The 19,411-nt window shown below is 31.1% G+C and overlaps 1 protein-coding gene and 1 long non-coding RNA gene across 2 annotated transcripts in view; one reads left to right on the top strand and one right to left on the bottom strand.

Annotated features, from left to right (window-relative positions):
* Positions 1-919: 919 nt before the first annotated feature.
* LOC127738068 (uncharacterized) lies at positions 920-3,785 on the bottom strand. Its single transcript, XR_007999932.1, has 2 exons — positions 1,902-3,785; positions 920-1,040 (listed from the first exon to the last, which is right to left on the bottom strand). It is a non-coding gene; the product is annotated as an uncharacterized LOC127738068 (long non-coding RNA).
* Positions 3,786-7,146: 3,361 nt separating this feature from the next.
* The window catches only part of LOC127738065 (uncharacterized), a 65,504-nt gene continuing 53,239 nt past the window's right edge, over positions 7,147-19,411 (top strand). The window contains exons 1-3 of the mRNA XM_052249146.1: positions 7,147-7,221; positions 10,794-10,911; positions 18,673-18,725. Coding sequence (XP_052105106.1) covers positions 7,149-7,221; positions 10,794-10,911; positions 18,673-18,725 — 244 coding nt within the window. The 5' untranslated portion in view covers positions 7,147-7,148. The remainder of the gene's footprint in view (positions 7,222-10,793; positions 10,912-18,672; positions 18,726-19,411) is intronic.

Genomic DNA, 19,411 nt, shown 5'->3' with positions numbered 1-19,411 from the left:
CATGAACATCAAATAATGTTATAAAAATGTTTTTTGGATGTTTTCTTGCAAGTGAGACTGTGCCTAAAAAATGTTTTCAAAATGTTTTAAGAAGATGTTTTTGGTTGATATCTAGATCATATCAATATAAAAATTTCTGTACTTTTTATTGAGTTTCCTGCTTTTTTAAATAACAAATCATTAGTTAAATTAATTTATACACAGTGATTAATTCTATATACAAACAAGAATAAATCAGTTGTTTTGCTAAGCATATGAAATTCACAATTCAAAGTCTCTAAAAACAAGAAGTATCTACAAATTTTGACACATCCAAAATGGCAGACACAACTCATCATGGTCAAGCCACTTACCAAATATGAAGTCATTCTGTTCATCAGCATTACTAATTAAAGTAATGAAAAGTTTGAGAACATTCAACATTTTGAAATACAATGTTTAAGCAAACAGGAAACAGGTGCCAGATACAAAAATGTTCACACATCACAGTTCATCACTATCAAGCAGCTCATTAAATATGAACTCATCTTTATCAGCAGTTTTGGGAAAAACAGTGATGAAAATATTTATTGGACAAAATCCGACAAATAAAGGTGGACAGACGACAGACAGTGCAAGAAAGCCCACATTCCAACCACAATGGTATATTGTTTAGTTTTTCACTCTCAACTTTTATTACCTATCATATACACATCATGCATATGTCAACCTGAACATGCATGACATATATGCCATTGGACATTATGCAAACATTATACACATTTTTAAGTTCAAGTTACATTGACTAAAACTTGTGTCCCAAATTCAGATTTTTCAATACAACTTCTCTTTCTAAACTAAAACGATACACTTCTAATAGGGTTACATCTTAAGTCAATAATCATTGATAATTGGCTGAAGAGATGAGAACAAAACACCATTTTACATCAACTATTTGATTTATTTAAGAATACATTGAAAAAGTCAATCAATTGTCTTATTCAAAATCACTTGGAATGTCTTGTAGTGTCTTATATCTTTTTTCTTGCTGTGCCATGCTTCTGAAAAAAAAAAATAATCTTACATTCATATATAAACTTCTTGCACATTCCTTTATTATAGAACGATCCACGTTGCCTGAAGGATATACATCCCCTCCCCTTTAAAGTTTTGAAATAATAACGATGATAGTCTGTCGGAAGGGGACGATAAATGGCTGACCGTGTTTAGAGAGAGCAATATGCCACGCTGAACTTCATTTAGTTTTAAAAAAAAAAACAACTAAAAAAATTTGAGATATGTGTCCAGTCAAGAGTCTTATTTCATTATACTCGTTGATTGTTGTCTATCATATTTTTTTCTTTTATTGTTTTGTATAAATCAGGCTGTTGTTTTTCTTGTTTTTTTTAGTTTTCATTAAATGCATTGTATCATGTAGCTATAGGGGCCTTTAAAAGCCCTGCTACATAATGTCATTAAACATCTTATTGTCCTTTTTAAGTGTTAGAGTGACATAGTTTATAACTTGTCATTTGTATGATCTAAGGGCATATGATACAGTACTAGTAGTATACTATAGGCACATAATAACTTATCGAAGTGTTACACATTGTTTTCGCAATGATGATAATAATATAACTTAACTTCCGAGAAACACACAGATGTCATTAAATGAGTTGTTTATATGTATTTGAAATACTTCAAAGGAAAGCAAATATGTTGTTTATGAAAGCACACTGTTGGACTAAAAGATTGATTTAAATAAACAACTTGTTTCTATTTTGTCACAAAAAAAATAATTTATTCAAATATCCAGATATCTTTTCTGCATTGTATGCCCTTAATCTTGAATGTAATGCATTGTTTATGCTAAATATTTGAATTAAATATGGAATAACAGTAATTCTGTGTGAATATCTTACTTCAAAAAAAAATTCTCCTGAAAGGTTGTAAACATTCCAAAGAACCTGCGCCACTTCCAAATTGTAAACCTGCATATTGAACTTGTCCTTTGTGGCTTTTCTTTTAGCTCCTGTTAAAAAATAAAAGATACATTGTATGTACATTGTGTGTATGAAGCAATAAATATAATTTTAAGCAACAGTTTATATTATCTTGCTTGTACTGAAGTCTTACATAGTCTTTGTAATGTTCATTAAGCTGTTAAGGGAAATTTAATTTACTGTTTTGCAAATACATACATACACTGATTTTACTAGAAAAAAAAAATCTCCATATTCAAATGGTGCTTATATCATGTATATTAGTGTGATTGTAACTTGTTTGTGTGCCTCGGAAACAAGGTATTGAGTCATGCTTCTTGCAATAGTTGTTGTGGGTTTAAGTATGTCAAATTTCTTTTTCATAATGTGTATTTAATGTAAGTTAGTTGTTTTGTTTCAATTGTGTTGAGAAAAATTTAACATTTGTTTGTCAAGGCTTCAAAGTGGACTATATGGCATTGGTTTTCTCAGTTTTGAAAGCCGTACAGTGACCTATAATTTCTTTTATCCAAGTCATTTAAATTCTGGTGGATAGCTGTCTCATACACCTTATCGCTATTTCAGTATTTGGAAATCTGTCCCGCTTGAACTTTTTACGTCAGCATACGTCATACAATAATACACCTTAACGCTATTCCCGCTTGACCCGAGAATCTATCCTGCTTGAACTTTTGACGTCAAACAACAATCACTTTTCCATTGTGGCATCAGATATTTTTTATGATGACGTCAAAATTTTAAGGGAACTTGTGACAGTTGTGTGATGTCCAGTAATGGCGGACAAATAGCAATAAGGTGTATTACTTTCAATTGTGGTGTCAAATATTTTCTTATATGACGTCAACATTTTACGGGAACTTTTGTGATGTCCATGGCCAGTAATGGCGGATAAATAGGGATAAGGTGTATTGGCAATCAAACACACAATCCACATATCCTTATAATTTTTTTTATATCAATGTCAATGAACAAATTCATAATTGGTGTACGTAGATGCTTGAACAGTGGCGGATTTAGGGGCCCCGACCCCCTTATGGAGCTACTAATAAGATAAATGTATAGACTATTTACAAGTATCACTCCAAACGTTTGCTTGCCTTGGGCAGGGGCCCCCCTTTTTTCAAAACCTTGATCCGCACCTCCAGAAACAGATGTAATTTGGTTCCGATTATGATTGAACACACACAATGAATGCACAAGTTTCATCTTAACAGATTAATCATTCTTACCAAGTGAGTATATATCGCGTAACAAACAATTTTTTTGGCTCTCTTTGTTGATATCCTGTCTTCGTTTTGAAATTCAAATTTCAAAATCATTTCCGGTGATAAAACAAAAGTCGATTCCGGAAAAGGTCGGTTTTCCGTAAGGCATATATAAACGATACGAAAATTGAACTTAGTACAGTTACAGTTTTCATTTCTTAATTTCTAAAATATACACGAACGAAATGAACAAACATTAAAGAAAGGTGATTGTTTATTAATACATTATTGCTTAATTTAATGTTGACTCTTTTGAATTTTAATATAAGAAGGAATAAAATCTGACTTCAAGGATTTTCAAGATATCACTTTAAGGATTTCAATCATAGTATCTTGCTTGTCATGACATTGATGAAATGTAGTACTATATCTTATCCTGAAAAAAACGAGCTAATTCCACACAATGTTGTTTGTGGGGTTTTGAATAAAGTTTAAATAAAATGTTATTTTTATATCCGTAAAATGTTGAATAAAATATCAGTAAGACTATTAAGTAATGTGTATGTCAGAATATTTTATAGAAAACATTTAGCTGATATTTTTCAGATGTTTTATGTAAAACATTTTAATTTTACTTTATAAAACATTTTATGCAAATAGCAAAACTATATTTTCTGTAAAACATTTTTTTGCAGAATGTTTTTTGGATATTTGGAAAATATTTACTTTAAATGTTGTTAAAATATAAAATACCAATTGAAGAAAATATTATTTTTTTATATTATAAAATATCTACGTGATATTTTAGAACAATGTTTGAGAACATGAATAAAAGATATTAGCAAATAATATTTTGTTAATGTTGTAAAAACATTTTACTTAAATGTTAGAAATAAAACATTTCAAAAACAATAAAATAAACATTTTTTTTTATGTTTAAATGATATCTTATTGAAATATTTTGTGAGAGACGTCCATATGACATTTAAAAAAAGTTTTTAAAATGTTGTGTGTTTGCTGGGGAAGGAGAAAATCTATTAGCTATTTTTGTGGGCTAGAATAAAAAAAATGTACAAGTTAGATAATACCAAAAGTAGAGGAAAAGGAAATAGAGATGTAATTTCAAATCAAAAGGATATTTTGAAAGAAATGAAAAAAAAAATATGAAAATTTATATAAAAATAAAGATCAGTCAAAGGGAGAAAAATTAAGTAAACTCGAAGAAGGATTGAAAGATATTAACTTTAAAAAATTAACTGATGATGAGAAAAATAATCTTGAAGGTAAAATAACTATTGAAGAAGCTGGTTTATTATTTAAAAATATGAAAAATAATAAAACGCCAGGATCTGATGGTTTTTTCAGAGTTTTTTTTATTTTTTTTTTTTGGAAAGATTCGAAAATTGTTGTTATAAACTTCTTGAACTACAGTACTGAGATTGGTGAACAGTTAAACTATCTGTCACGCAAAAACAAGCAATCATTACATGCCTGCTTAAAGAAAATAGGCCTAGAAAAAATTGGCGACGTATATCATTATTAAATACAGTATATAAAATAGGCTCTGGAGTAATAGGTAACCGCTTTAAAACAGTTTTAGATAAACTGATAGATTTCGAACAAACTGGGTTTATAAGTGGAAGATACATTGGAGAAAATCTTCGTTTAATTTATGATATTATGCAATTTACTGAGGAAGAAGATATTCCAGGCCCTTTATTGCTCATAGATTTTGAAAAGCCATTTGATTCAATTTCTTGGGAGTTTCTCACCAATGTACTGAAGTTGTTTCATTTTGAAGAATCAATAATTAATTGGATTAAAGTTTTTTTTATAGCAATATTAAATCAGCTGTTAATTAGGGAGGACATCTATCAGAATTTTTTTTCTAAAGAACGAGGTGGTAGACAAGGTGATACCTTGTCTCCTTATATTTTCATTCTGTGTGCTGAGATATTAGCACTAAAAATACGAAATAATGATAAAATAAGGGTCATTTCAGTAACTCAAGTTGAGCACAAACTTTCACAGTTTGATGATGACACATCTCTTATTTAAGATGGTAAAGAAGAATCTTTGAATGAAGCATTAAATGAATTAGATTGGTTTGGAAATATATCTGGTTTAAATATATATTTTTTTCTAAAACACAGGTTATTTGGATAGGAAATAAAAAGTATAGTAATGAGATTTTATGTCAAAATAGAAACCTTTGATGGGGAGAAACATATTTTAAGTTATTAGGTTTAAGCTTTGATGCTAATCTTGATAGAATTGTAAAAATTAATTATGATGAAAAAATTGTACAAATAAAATGTGTAATTAAACAGTGGTCAAAACTAAATCTTACTGTTATTGGTAGAATTACTGTCGTGAAGTCATTGATATTGCCTATTTTAAATTATTTGTTTACATCCTTACCAAATCCAAGTGATGATATTTTAAAAAAAGTTATTGAACTAATGTACAATTTTATATGGAGTTCACCAGTCAATAGAATAAAGAGAGATGTTTTACAAAATGATATTGAAGATGGTTGACTCAAAATGATAAATCTTAGAGCATTTATTTTAGCACTGAAGTGTACATGGATAAGACGATTATTTAAAACAGACAACAAATAGCAGAATGTTTTTTTTTGTCAAATGTACATGTAGAAATTGAAAATTTGTATGGTTGTGGGAGTGTATGTATATACACAAAGATAACAACAAAATATCAAAAATAAATTTTGGAAAGATGTTCTGAAAGAATGGTAACTTCTCAGAGAAAAAGATGAATATGACAGTTGGGAATGCTTTCTTGCTTGTCCAATTTGGCTTAACAATAACATAAAGATAGAAAATAAACCTAGTTTTCATAAAGATCGGTTTCAAAATGGTATACGATTTGTAAAGATATTATAAATGAAGATGGGACTTTTTCTCTCTTCAAAAATTAGAAGAAATATATTAGATAAATGTGAATTTCATGAGATATAATAGTATTATATCAGCTGTACATCAAGCATCAAAATTATTTTTGGTGAAAAAATCACAAATTAGAACTACCTTTAATTCCATCCGCTATCAAAAGACTTGTTAAAAGTTCAACAGGATCTAAAGATATGTAAAGTACGGAAGCCTTTTAAAGCCATGCTAATTTACTTTTTCCAATTTGATATAACAAATTAATAATTTGAAATAACAACTTGATAATTTGATATAACAAATTATCAATTAGATATAACACATAAATAAAAGAGAAGATGAAAAATTTGTATGCAATTGATAAAAATATTGTTATGAAATACAGAAGTGAAAATCAGTTTCACAGAATGGAATATTTCTGATAAACTACTTAGTTAAGTATGTATATATATATTTTTACTGCTATAAATGAAAATGCAGGATTTACTCTACTGAATTATAATTCAATGTTCAGATGAATTTGTATTGTAAACTCACCACCTCTCTCTCTCTCTCTCTCTCTCTCTCTCTCTCTCTCTCTCTCTCTCTCTCTCTCTCTCTCTCTCTCTCTGGGTTTAGACTGTCTTACTCTCTATATTATATACATATATTTAGAGAAAAAAATGCTTCCTCAGAAAGATGTATTGATTAGATAATATCAGTAGATTTATATATTATATTTTATATATTGCTATTATGTTTGTGTATATTATGGTGTACATTGGAAGTTAAGAAATAATAAAAAAAAAAGTTTTGATGGTGGTCTTGAAATGTTTTACATGACTTGGTATAAAGTAATTTTTTTTTATTAAAAAAGATATCAAAAAAATGTCTAAGTTATGTCAAGTTTAGTTCTTTAGGCATATTTGCCCTTTAAAAGTATGTTATTTGTTCTTCGAACCTAATTAAATAAACACTTTTATGATTCAGTGTTCAACTTGTTACACATATACTATTTTTTTTCCATTATAGTAACTTTCATTTTTTGTGAATATCTTGTAGAAACAACAGTAATGTTTGAAATCAGCACAATCCGTAGCAAAACTGTAACAGTATATAATAGCACTGATAACAAAATGCGTGCAGGTAATGTATTTTTCTACTATTGTACAAATATAAAAGAAAGAAAAAATGTTAGTCATATTATGATAATTTTGAATAATTTGATAGTTAAGACACAACTCATTCATCTTTGGGGGAATTGGTTTGTAGTCCGACTGTCTGAAATAATAATAATTTGCACTGTGACCTTCCAAAGTTCAAATGTTAATTACATTCTAAAATGTTTGGTTTGTGGACTCCAGTATGTTGGTGATTCAAAGCAACCATTTCACAATCGCCTCAATGGCCATATAATTGATATCACTAAGAGGCCACTTTTCAAAGTTAGCCATCACTTCATACATTCTGGACAAAAACTTGACCACTTTAAACGAATGAAGTCTTAGTAATAGAACAAAACATTCACTGGAATGATGCCCAGCAACAGGTTCAAGAAAGATTCCGGATAAAAGGAGAAAATGTCCAACATCTAAAACGCCATCAACAGTAAAAACTACCAGTTTTCATTGGTAGAGGTGTTTATCTTGTATTTTATATATATATATTGAAACTAACTTTTTGGGATACATAAGTGCGCACCCACGTCCACTTAGAACATACTCAACCCTTCTCGTCCAATGAAAAATCAGTGTTCTCCCTTCTAATTTTCCATGCACTATAAAATACTATACATGAATGACTTGTCATTGTAGATTAATTATGAAAGTGAACTCTCAATAACTACACTAACGAAGTGTACAATCCCTTGAGGCATTTTCCTTGAGAAAATAGCTTACTGATTAAAGATGAGAGAGAAAAGAATTATAAAAAACATTTTGAATTTTGCAAATATTTATCATGGTACATATATATAACAAACAAAAAATGAAATGGGGGCAAAGATGTAGGTTAAATAATCATTTCTCAATTTTTATACCAGACATTCGAGTCAATATTTTTTTTTTTCTTTCAAGAAAACAATGTCAGACTGCTGATATATAAAGCAAAGGATTTTTTTTCGAAAAAAAAAACACAATACATGTACATTCATCAATAAAAAGTAAGCATCTGATGTTGAATGGTCGTAATTCAAAAGTTTATAAAGTGAGTTTTATAATTATCAACAAATATACAAATTTCAAAAAGCTGATTTATATAACATTGTGTGCTTTTTTAAAATCAAAACATTTTAAGTATATAAGTATGAAATTTTACCTGAAGCATAACTCAATAGATGTAAGAAGATGTGGTATGAGTGCCAATGAGACAACTCTCCATCCAAGTCACAATTTGTAAAAATAAACCATTATAGGTCAAAGTACGGCCTTCAACACGGAGCCTTAGCTCACACTGAACAGCAAGCTATAAAGGGCCCCAAAATGACTGGTGTAAAACCATTCAAACAGGAAAACCAACGGTCTAATCTATATAAAAAACGAGAAATGAGAAACACTTATGAACCACATCAACAAACGACAACCACTGAACATCAGATTCCTGACTTAGGACAGGTGCAAACAAATGCAGCGGGTTTAAACGTTTTAATAGGCACCAACCTTCACCCTACCTGAAACAATAGTGAAACATCACAACATAGAAAGACACACTATAAAAAATCAATTGAAATGGCTGAACTCAATCAAAAGACATATTAACAAATACAAGTGAACATACACTGAACGAATAAATTTGATCTATGACACAATGTAAATACAAAATTAATAAAACAAGGGAGTTAGATGTAAAACAATATCAGAAAGACAACCACAACCTTGGACAAAATGCCGTCAAATAGAATAACGTACACAGGTAAATAAAAATAATTTTGTTGTAAGGTATACATGGAGTACGGAAATAATTTTTACAAAATAAATAATTTTGTTGTTCCTAGTACGAGAACAAAAGTGAAAGTTTATCGTCATACTAAACACTTATCACTTGTTGTGGTATATATTAAATATAGTGATGTTTGAACAATTTATCCTTTTTGTCCTCACAAAACTATGTCAGTGCTATTTCATTATATTCATTGAAATGATCATTACCTATGTTATACATTCCTTTTATTAACCTAGTTAACACTTCATTAGAAAAAGTGAATTCTTATTAAGGTTTGAATATTACAATGGGAAAGGATAATTTTGTAAGGTCACTCGAAAGTGTGAATATGTTCTAAATTGGTCAGACAATACTTGGTCATGTTTTTAAACATTTAAAACCCTCGGCTACGCTTTGGGCTTTAAATCTTCATAAAACATGACCAAGTATTGTCTAACCTATACATAGTATCCAGTTTATTTGTTTTGTTATATGAGGTGCAGGGGCCAGTTTCACAAAGCTGTTTTAGGACTAAGACATATCTTAGGATGGTCTTACGACATATCTTAGTCCTAAGTGGGTTTCACAAAGTGGTCCTAAATAAGGACATCTCTTAAAGTTGGTCATAAAGTTAGGACTACACAAGAGGTGTCTTATAATGGTCTTAGGATAGTCATAAGTTTATTTATATAAATTACACTCATTTTTTATATTAATTTTGCAAATTATCTAATTATTATCTTAAAATCTATTCTCCTTTTCCTGCTCATGCATAACTAAATCTTTGTAGGGTGACGGATTATCATGATTTGTCAACAATGAACATTCGATGTATTGATATCAAGAATGCACGATTTTATCCTTTAACCTTATTATAACCGATACAGTGACAAATTGAATTCAACTCACTTGTACAAAAACAATGTAATCATTTTATTCTTTTTCTCTCAATTTTGTATTTAAAGTTTCATATGTATATTGGTGTATTATTAATAGATTATTTATATAAATTACACTTATTTTTTATATTATTTTTGCAAATTATCTAAACTACGTTCAGTAATTGATGGGAAAAACATACTACATTTACATGAATTTTTCCATAAATCCATGTTAATATTTGAAAATTTAAAGAACTTGCGACAGGTTTAGGATATCTTTGCTAAGATCACCCTAAGACAGCTTCGAGGCGAGGTCTGAGATATGTCCTAAGATAGTCATAAGAGGATCATAAGACATGTCCTAAGATATATCATATGACAGGTCTTAGGATAGCTTCGTGAAACCGGCCCCTGGATTTCAGATTAAATCAATAGTTCAAAATTTACCTGTACGTCTAGTGAAGTAATTTTAAAACATAAACACCTTTTGTATAACATTTGCTTATAACATTGACACTGAAGAATGCCATTTGTTGATCCGAAATATTTATACGATTCTATTGCATCGTGTTCGTATGTTACTATCTCATAACAGCATCGTTCCACACACCTTATATCAAAAGCATACAACACACAGTTAAAAGTAAAAACATGTTCTGCAATAACATCGCGCAGACATCAGTGGGAACTAATTTTGATGAAGAAAACTCAGAGATGCTTTTAACCAGAAATGAACAAAAGGACACCGGGAAGTCTGTCTACCTACGACCGCAATTTCTTTAATAATTTGCGTAATATTCTTGAAGCTGTTGTTAGTTTGCAAGTCGATTTATGAACGTTCTTTTCTGGTAATAGCTATATATCTGTGTTTGCAATGTCCGATCAGATGAACTAATTCAATATTTGTGTGAACTTCAGGAATAACAACTTCCAGAAGCAAAAACCATGGTGACACGTATTCTAAATGGAGTATCTGGTTGTACATTTTCCTTTCAACGGGACTGGTGATAATGGTTTTGTCAGTATCAAAATTGAGGTATTGATTTAGAAAAAAGTAAAATAGCAAAAATAACGAACTCCAAGAAAAATTTAAAAACGGAAAGTCCTTTATCAAATGGCAAAATCAAAAGCTCAAACACATCAAAGGAATGGAAAACAACTGTCATATTCCTGACTTGGTACAGGCATTTCCTTATGTAGAAAATGTTTGGATTAAACCTAGTTTTATGGCTAGCTAAACCTCTTACCTGTATGACAGTCGCATAGAATTCCATTATATTGACAACAATGTGTGAGCAAAACAAGAAATATTGACATTACGCTTAAATAATTCAACATTAAACCATAAAATATATAGTTGCTTCAAATAGTGGAATTAATTTTTTTTTTTAAATGAAAAAAAATCTTTCAATTTGGATGCTTTTTGATAAATTACCTGCTATTGATTGTCCTTTTGATTCGGTTGACAGTTTTGACTTTTCCACTATTTAGACTAAACTTCCACACAATCTTGTTCCTGTACTGTTATGAGTTACAGTTTATGGCCAAACTCAGTAAAGATCCGTCTTAATTCCATTAAATTGACAAATTCAACAACGCTTACCATTATCTTGATGATATTTTTTCGTTAAATAATTAAGAATTTTCGAAATATACTGCTGAAATTTGCCCGAAGGAACTTTCTTTAAATAAATCAAATATTAACAGCAATAACTGTCTATTCCTACATTTAGATATTTCAGTTTTACACGAGAAACTCTCCAAAAAATTTACGACAAAAGGGACAATTTTTCTTTCTCTTATTGTTAATTTTCCTTTTTTTATGGTGATGTTCCTTTACTAAAGCACGGGTTAACGGTGTTTATATTACCCACCTCGTTCGCTATGCCCGTTTTTATTGGTATATTGATTATGTGATCAGTAAATTAAAACCATACTAAATATTATTGTTATACACATATGAACTTTCACGGTACTACAATCCGCGAAACATATTTTGGCATTGCACAAGGTCATGTTTTTCTCTGACTGTTAATGACGTCTTAACACTAAATCTATTAGTTGTTGGATGTGAACTGATTGAAATGTAAGTCTTTAATACATGATTGCTTTTATAAGTTGTTATTGGCTTTGAACTAGCTGATAATCCTTGATACATGATTTGAACTAGCTGTTAGTCTTAGATATATGATTTTTTAATTAGTTGTAATTGGCTTTGAAATAGCTGTCAGTAACTGCGAGTACTCTCAGATCTGTACTTAGTGTCCTTATTGTTGTTGTTAGGGATATATAAGTACCCTGCCACGTCCGGTCTGTTAGGTGTTTTTCTGCTTTGTATCGATCTGATGAGTTAAGCCGTTTTCAACTGATATGTTTAGTTTGTTCTTATGTTGTGCTGTAACACCACTGTCAAAGGCTAGGGGAGGGAGGATTGAGCGCTCACAAACATGTTTAACCCCGTCACATTATTTATGTGCCTGTCCCAAGTAAGGAGCCTGTAGTTCAGTGGTCGTTGGTTCATGTCTGTCATATTTGATTTTCGTAAATTCGAAAAATTTCGTAATATTAGGCCGTTAGTTTTCTCAATTGAATTGTTTCATATTTTTCATGTCGGGGCCTTTTATAGCCGACTATACGGTTTTGGTTTTTCTCATTGTTGAAGGCCGTATGGTTGCCTATGATTGCTTATAACCACTTCATTTGAATTTTGGTAGATAGTTGTCTCATTTACAATCATACCACATCTCCTTATTTTTATATTAACGTACATTGGCAATTTCATGAACATTCAGGACGAAAACAACCAATAACTAGGTTCTGGAATTTGATCTGCTACTGGAAGCGACGATATATTTGATAAAATCAAACATTTTTCTTGCAACAGGCTACCTATGGACCCCTCAGAGATTGTTGCAAGGCACTCTCCCTACACGAGACATCAGATAGATTTAACATCTTAATTCGAGTTGTGTATTAAGGGCATTCGATACGGTTTTGATACCGAGATGAATCTGTTAAGAAAATTTGCATACCAGCTATTTTATATCTGATCAATCCAAACGTGTTATAGAATATACAAAAATATATACCTTCATGTCCTACTTTCTGGAGATGAATGGGGTCATAATTTTAAATATTCACTGAAACTTCATTTTTCTTATATTTGTATTTCCTTTGGAAATCCTTTTTTGTTTAGAAGATAAACACAAGCGGTTTTTTTGTAAAAAAAAAATACATTTGAAAGTGAAACAAATCTTTGGAAATAATACATATATATTATTATTTTCATGATTTAAGAAAAGAAAAAAACTATATTTTTGCAATATTTATGTAATTTAATGAAAATTTATTAGTGATTTTTTTCAATAAAAAAATGGTACAAATAATCTTCCAACATAGCTAAGCCCAGTGTCATTTAAAATAAAACATGGGTTCCTGAATTCGTTTTCAAGCTAATGATTAAAATCAGTTGGAACTTCCATCTTTTCCCGATATGTCACATTTTGACTTCGCAAAAATAATATTTTACGTTAGCGACGTTATAACCTTCCTTGTAACGGTATCGTAAGCCCTTAAATAAACCACCAACTATTAGCCATCAATACCTTTGAAGATAAAGCTACAGAATTTAGACTGACGGAAACCAATAAGTATGATCTTAACATAACATGGTGACAGTTTCCAATTCATTAACAGGAGTTTGTCTTTTATGCTATGTGGATACAATAAAAAGTGGCCTCTTCTTTGTTGGGTATGATTCATATAATTCAACAGTAGTGTTAGGGATTGTTTGTTTCTGAGGTTATTTCTCATAGCTGCAGTGTATACTTCTTAATTTTATGCATGGTTCAGGTTTGAAAATTATCTAATACAGATGTATGTGGTTTGTCATTTTATTATCTATTCAACCTCTTTGACATATTTGAGATTACATGTATGCCCTATGATGTTAGTTTCCAGCATCACCTGAATATTGAGTATATATCTCCCAGTCGATACGATATTCCAGAGCTTGCAATTCCTATCATGACTTCTTTGATAGAGGGTTGCTGCTTACAAGTAAGCAATTGAGCCAAGTGTTCCAAGTGGGGATTTTGAAATCATCCCTTCGAAAATTTTACGAACGCCATTACGAGTTGGTTGACCGTTATGGAATATTTGTTTCACAGATGACGAAGGATATGTTCCAATTGTTGTAACAACAAACCCGTCCTCTTTTCCTCGAATGTGACCTACCGAATTAGACTTATCACCGGGTTAGTACTTACACGAGCATCACAACGGTACCACATGTGGAGCAGGATCTGACTACCATTCCGGAGCACCTGAGATCACCCTGGTTTTTGGTGGGGTTGGTGTCGCTCAGTTTTTTGGTTTTCTATGTTGTGTTTTATGTTTGTCGTTTCGTCGTTTTCTTTGTTTTGCATTGGCATTGTCAGTTTGTTTTCTAATTATGAGTTTGAATATCCTTTGGTATCTTTCGCCTCTCTTTTAATGTAATCAGGACTAGCCTTGTTCATTTAAGATTCATTTGCATAATTTTCGACCCGGTAACTTTGAAATGCTTTTTTTTTGTTGAAATATTGTTTTTTTCTTATCAGATATGTTTATAAAGAAGTATTTATAGGAAACCATTGCATGCTATTACAGTATCATCCTTGTGTTACACAGTGAAAGTTCTAGACCCAGTTTATGGTTCACTGATATCGTCCAATTCCGAATGAAAATCAAGGTGGATAATTTATAGTTGACTGTTTGATAAATCCAACTGTTATAGTATAGTCAACAATCAGGCTGTCCACACAATTTATTTTACAAGTAATTAATATATCCTACCGATGATATATTCCACATTTTGAGATATTGTCCAAAGATATAATTTCCACCGATGATAATTATAATCTACCAAATAATTGTATTCAAAACTGGAATAAATTATGTTCTCCGAGTCTATATACTGATTAAATAGCACAGCCAAGAACTATATAATATAAGATCCGCAATAATTTTCATTAATTCTTTATTTAAACATGTAAACAAGGTCAGTTAAGCCGGCATGACAACACTATATAACTTTATGAACTTACACTGGGAAAAATCATGCAATATAAAATTTACATATCATTTGAATGAATAGGCATATAAAGCAATACGCATCTTGCGCAGTAAAATTGGTATCGTCAGTGTAATTACTTCCACTAGGTCGATATTTCTGCTGGTGGACTGGTGGTCCCCTAGAGCATTTAACAGCCAGGAAATACGAGTATTGTTTCATTGAAAGTTGTTCTTTATCTATACTTTTAAATGACAAGACCTCATTTTGTGTGTCGCTTCTCTTCCTTCCACAATAAATTAATCATCATGCCTCTGTGTCCTATAAGTACCATGAATAGTCGCATTTGTCATCCTCGCTTATGATTATTCAGTTTGGGTTATTTTGGGAGGAAAACGAAACTAAAGGCGTCCGGATATTGTTTCCGTCATCGGACAGACTTTTAAGTCATAGACAAGACTTCCGTTTAAGACTGTTTTAAAATTACACATAATTTTCATAAGTAGTGGACTTGGGGACAGGACAATTATTTTCGCGTATTTCTGTATAAACTATGATTTAGAGAGTCTCTATATAGTATATTGATAGTAAATAGCAAATACAATTTATTTATAGTATATGTATGTTCATAGTATACAGAAAAACAGAAAACAAAAACTAACAGACTTTGGAAAAAAAAAGGGGAGGACAAAAATAAAAATTGTCCTGCCACCAAGTACCTATGACTTTTGATACCTTTCCTGAAATTCTCCAGTTATAAAATCTTTCACAAAAATTCATCTTACAACTTGCAGTTTACATACTTTCAACCACGCTCTAAATGCCCGCGATTTCGCGGGTGTGTTCTTGTGATTATAAAACTTAATGAACAATTTTGAATTAAGAAAGGTATCGCACTCATACAAAGATCAAATTGGTCGTTTTCGATTGTATCAGCTCTTCAACGCTTGTATTATATTTTGATTTTCAAATATTTTGACATCGAGCATCACTGAAGGGCCCCTTATTGTTGAAATGCACAAACAGTTTGGTAAAATTGGTACTATTAGTGTTTTTACTAATGGTGGGCGTGTCTAATTAGTCATGCCTACTTGCAATTTTGCTACATCAAGCATAATTGTTTCCTTATTAAAGATATTATGCGGGAAACTTTTTAATATTTTACAGGGCAAAGTTAACACACTTAACATAACATGGTGACAGTTTCCAATTCATTAACAGGAGTTTGTCTTTTATGCTATGTGGATACAATAAAAAGTGGCCTCTTCTTTGTTGGGTATGATTCATATAATTCAACAGTAGTGTTAGGGATTGTTTGTTTCTGAGGTTATTTCTCATAGCTGCAGTGTATACTTCTTAATTTTATGCATGGTTCAGGTTTGAAAATTATCTAATACAGATGTATGTGGTTTGTCATTTTATTATCTATTCAACCTCTTTGACATATTTGAGATTACATGTATGCCCTATGATGTTAGTTTCCAGCATCACCTGAATATTGAGTATATATCTCCCAGTCGATACGATATTCCAGAGCTTGCAATTCCTATCATGACTTCTTTGATAGAGGGTTGCTGCTTACAAGTAAGCAATTGAGCCAAGTGTTCCAAGTGGGGATTTTGAAATCATCCCTTCGAAAATTTTACGAACGCCATCACGAGTTGGTTGACCGTTATGGAATATTTGTTTCACAGATGACGAAAGATATGTTCCAATTGTTGTAACAACAAACCCGTCCTCTTTTCCTCGAATGTGACCTACCGAATTAGACTTATCACCGGGTTAGTACTTACACGAGCATCACAACGGTACCACATGTGGAGCAGGATCTGACTACCATTCCGGAGCACCTGAGATCACCCTGGTTTTTGGTGGGGTTGGTGTCGCTCAGTTTTTTGGTTTTCTATGTTGTGTTTTATGTTTGTCGTTTCGTCGTTTTCTTTGTTTTGCATTGGCATTGTCAGTTTGTTTTCTAATTATGAGTTTGAATATCCTTTGGTATCTTTCGCCTCTCTTTTAATGTAATCAGGACTAGTCTTGTTCATTTAAGATTCATTTGCATAATTTTCGACCCGGTAACTTTGAAATGCTTTTTTTTGTTGAAATATTGTTTTTTTCTTATCAGATATGTTTATAAAGAAGTATTTATAGGAAACCATTGCATGCTATTACAGTATCATCCTTGTGTTACACAGTGAAAGTTCTAGACACAGTTTATGGTTCACTGATATCGTCCAATTCCGAATGAAAATCAAGGTGGATAATTTATAGTTGACTGTTTGATAAATCCAACTGTTATAGTATAGTCAACAATCAGGCTGTCCACACAATTTATTTTACAAGTAATTAATATATCCTACCGATGATATATTCCACATTTTGAGATATTGTCCAAAGATATAATTTCCACCGATGATAATTATAATCTACCAAATAATTGTATTCAAAACTGGAATAAATTATGTTCTCCGAGTCTATATACTGATTAAATAGCACAGCCAAGAACTATATAATATAAGATCCGCAATAATTTTCATTAATTCTTTATTTAAACATGTAAACAAGGTCAGTTAAGCCGGCATGACAACACTATATAACTTTATGAACTTACACTGGGAAAAATCATGCAATATAAAATTTACATATCATTTGAATGAATAGGCATATAAAGCAATACGCATCTTGCGCAGTAAAATTGGTATCGTCAGTGTAATTACTTCCACTAGGTCGATATTTCTGCTGGTGGACTGGTGGTCCCCTAGAGTATTTAACAGCCAGGAAATACGAGTATTGTTTCATTGAAAGTTGTTCTTTATCTATACTTTTAAATGACAAGACCTCATTTTGTGTGTCGCTTCTCTTCCTTCCACAATAAATTAATCATCATGCCTCTGTGTCCTATAAGTACCATGAATAGTCGCATTTGTCATCCTCGCTTATGATTATTCAGTTTGGGTTATTTTGGGAGGAAAACGAAACTAAAGGCGTCCGGATATTGTTTCCGTCATCGGACAGACTTTTAAGTCATAGACAAGACTTCCGTTTAAGACTGTTTTAAAATTACACATAATTTTCATAAGTAGTGGACTTGGGGACAGGACAATTATTTTCGCGTATTTCTGTATAAACTATGATTTAGAGAGTCTCTATATAGTATATTGATAGTAAATAGCAAATACAATTTATTTATAGTATATGTATGTTCATAGTATACAGAAAAACAGAAAACAAAAACTAACAGACTTTGGAAAAAAAAAGGGGAGGACAAAAATAAAAATTGTCCTGCCACCAAGTACCTATGACTTTTGATACCTTTCCTGAAATTCTCCAGTTATAAAATCTTTCACAAAAATTCATCTTACAACTTGCAGTTTACATACTTTCAACCACGCTCTAAATGCCCGCGATTTCGCGGGTGTGTTCTTGTGATTATAAAACTTAATGAACAATTTTGAATTAAGAAAGGTATCGCACTCATACAAAGATCAAATTGGTCGTTTTCGATTGTATCAGCTCTTCAACGCTTGTATTATATTTTGATTTTCAAATATTTTGACATCGAGCATCACTGAAGGGCCCCTTATTGTTGAAATGCACAAAAAGTTTGGTAAAATTGGTACTATTAGTGTTTTTACTAATGGTGGGCGTGTCTAATTAGTCATGCCTACTTGCAATTTTGCTACATCAAGCATAATTGTTTCCTTATTAAAGATATTATGCGGGAAACTTTTTAATATTTTACAGGGCAAAGTTAACACACTGCCTCAATCCTTCATTACATGCAAGAAACTTAAGGGGTAAGTCACTTAATGGGTAAGTCAAACACTATATCATACAAAAGTTTGTATATAAAGGTTAATAGAATGCTAAAATATAAATAAAGGAGCTTTCCCAAATTTGCAATTTATTGACTGAAAAGATATGGGAGACAATTTCCATGGAGGGTTAAAAAATAGCGCAAGTGGTCACAACTTTAAAAATTTTATAAGTCGTTCATTTGTACCTTTATATTAAATTCATATGTTATGGTAATTTGTTTTGAATATCGATTTTTAAAACAGATACATTTTTGTTAGATTTGAGCCTCTACTATTAAAAAAAACCCATTTTGTTATGAGTGAAAAACAGTTGCCATACGGTAGTGGTATAACAAAACAGTTATATAGAATGGGTTCTCGGTTTACAACTGGTATTTGACGTGAAGACTGAACTGTTGCCCGAAGCAGTCTTACAGCATCAAGTTCAGTCTTCGGTTCAAACAAAACTGTAAATCACTTTGTTTTTATTTGTACTTTTGTAAAATCTTATGTCCTCTTATTCAGTACATTCTCTTGTCCAACTACATTTGCCTTGATATTCTGATTATTTAGATATTTTCATATTACACATTAAACACTAAAACTTAACCAAAGCACTTTTTTTTAGTTTCTTTTATCGAAGTCGTCGGCAATCAAAAATGCCAATACACGATTATATATGCAGT

The sequence above is a fragment of the Mytilus californianus genome, unplaced genomic scaffold (assembly GCF_021869535.1).
Source record: "Mytilus californianus isolate M0D057914Y unplaced genomic scaffold, xbMytCali1.0.p SCAF_4, whole genome shotgun sequence".
Lineage (NCBI taxonomy): Eukaryota > Metazoa > Mollusca > Bivalvia > Mytilida > Mytilidae > Mytilus > Mytilus californianus.
This window is presented reverse-complemented; position numbering and strand designations above follow the sequence as displayed.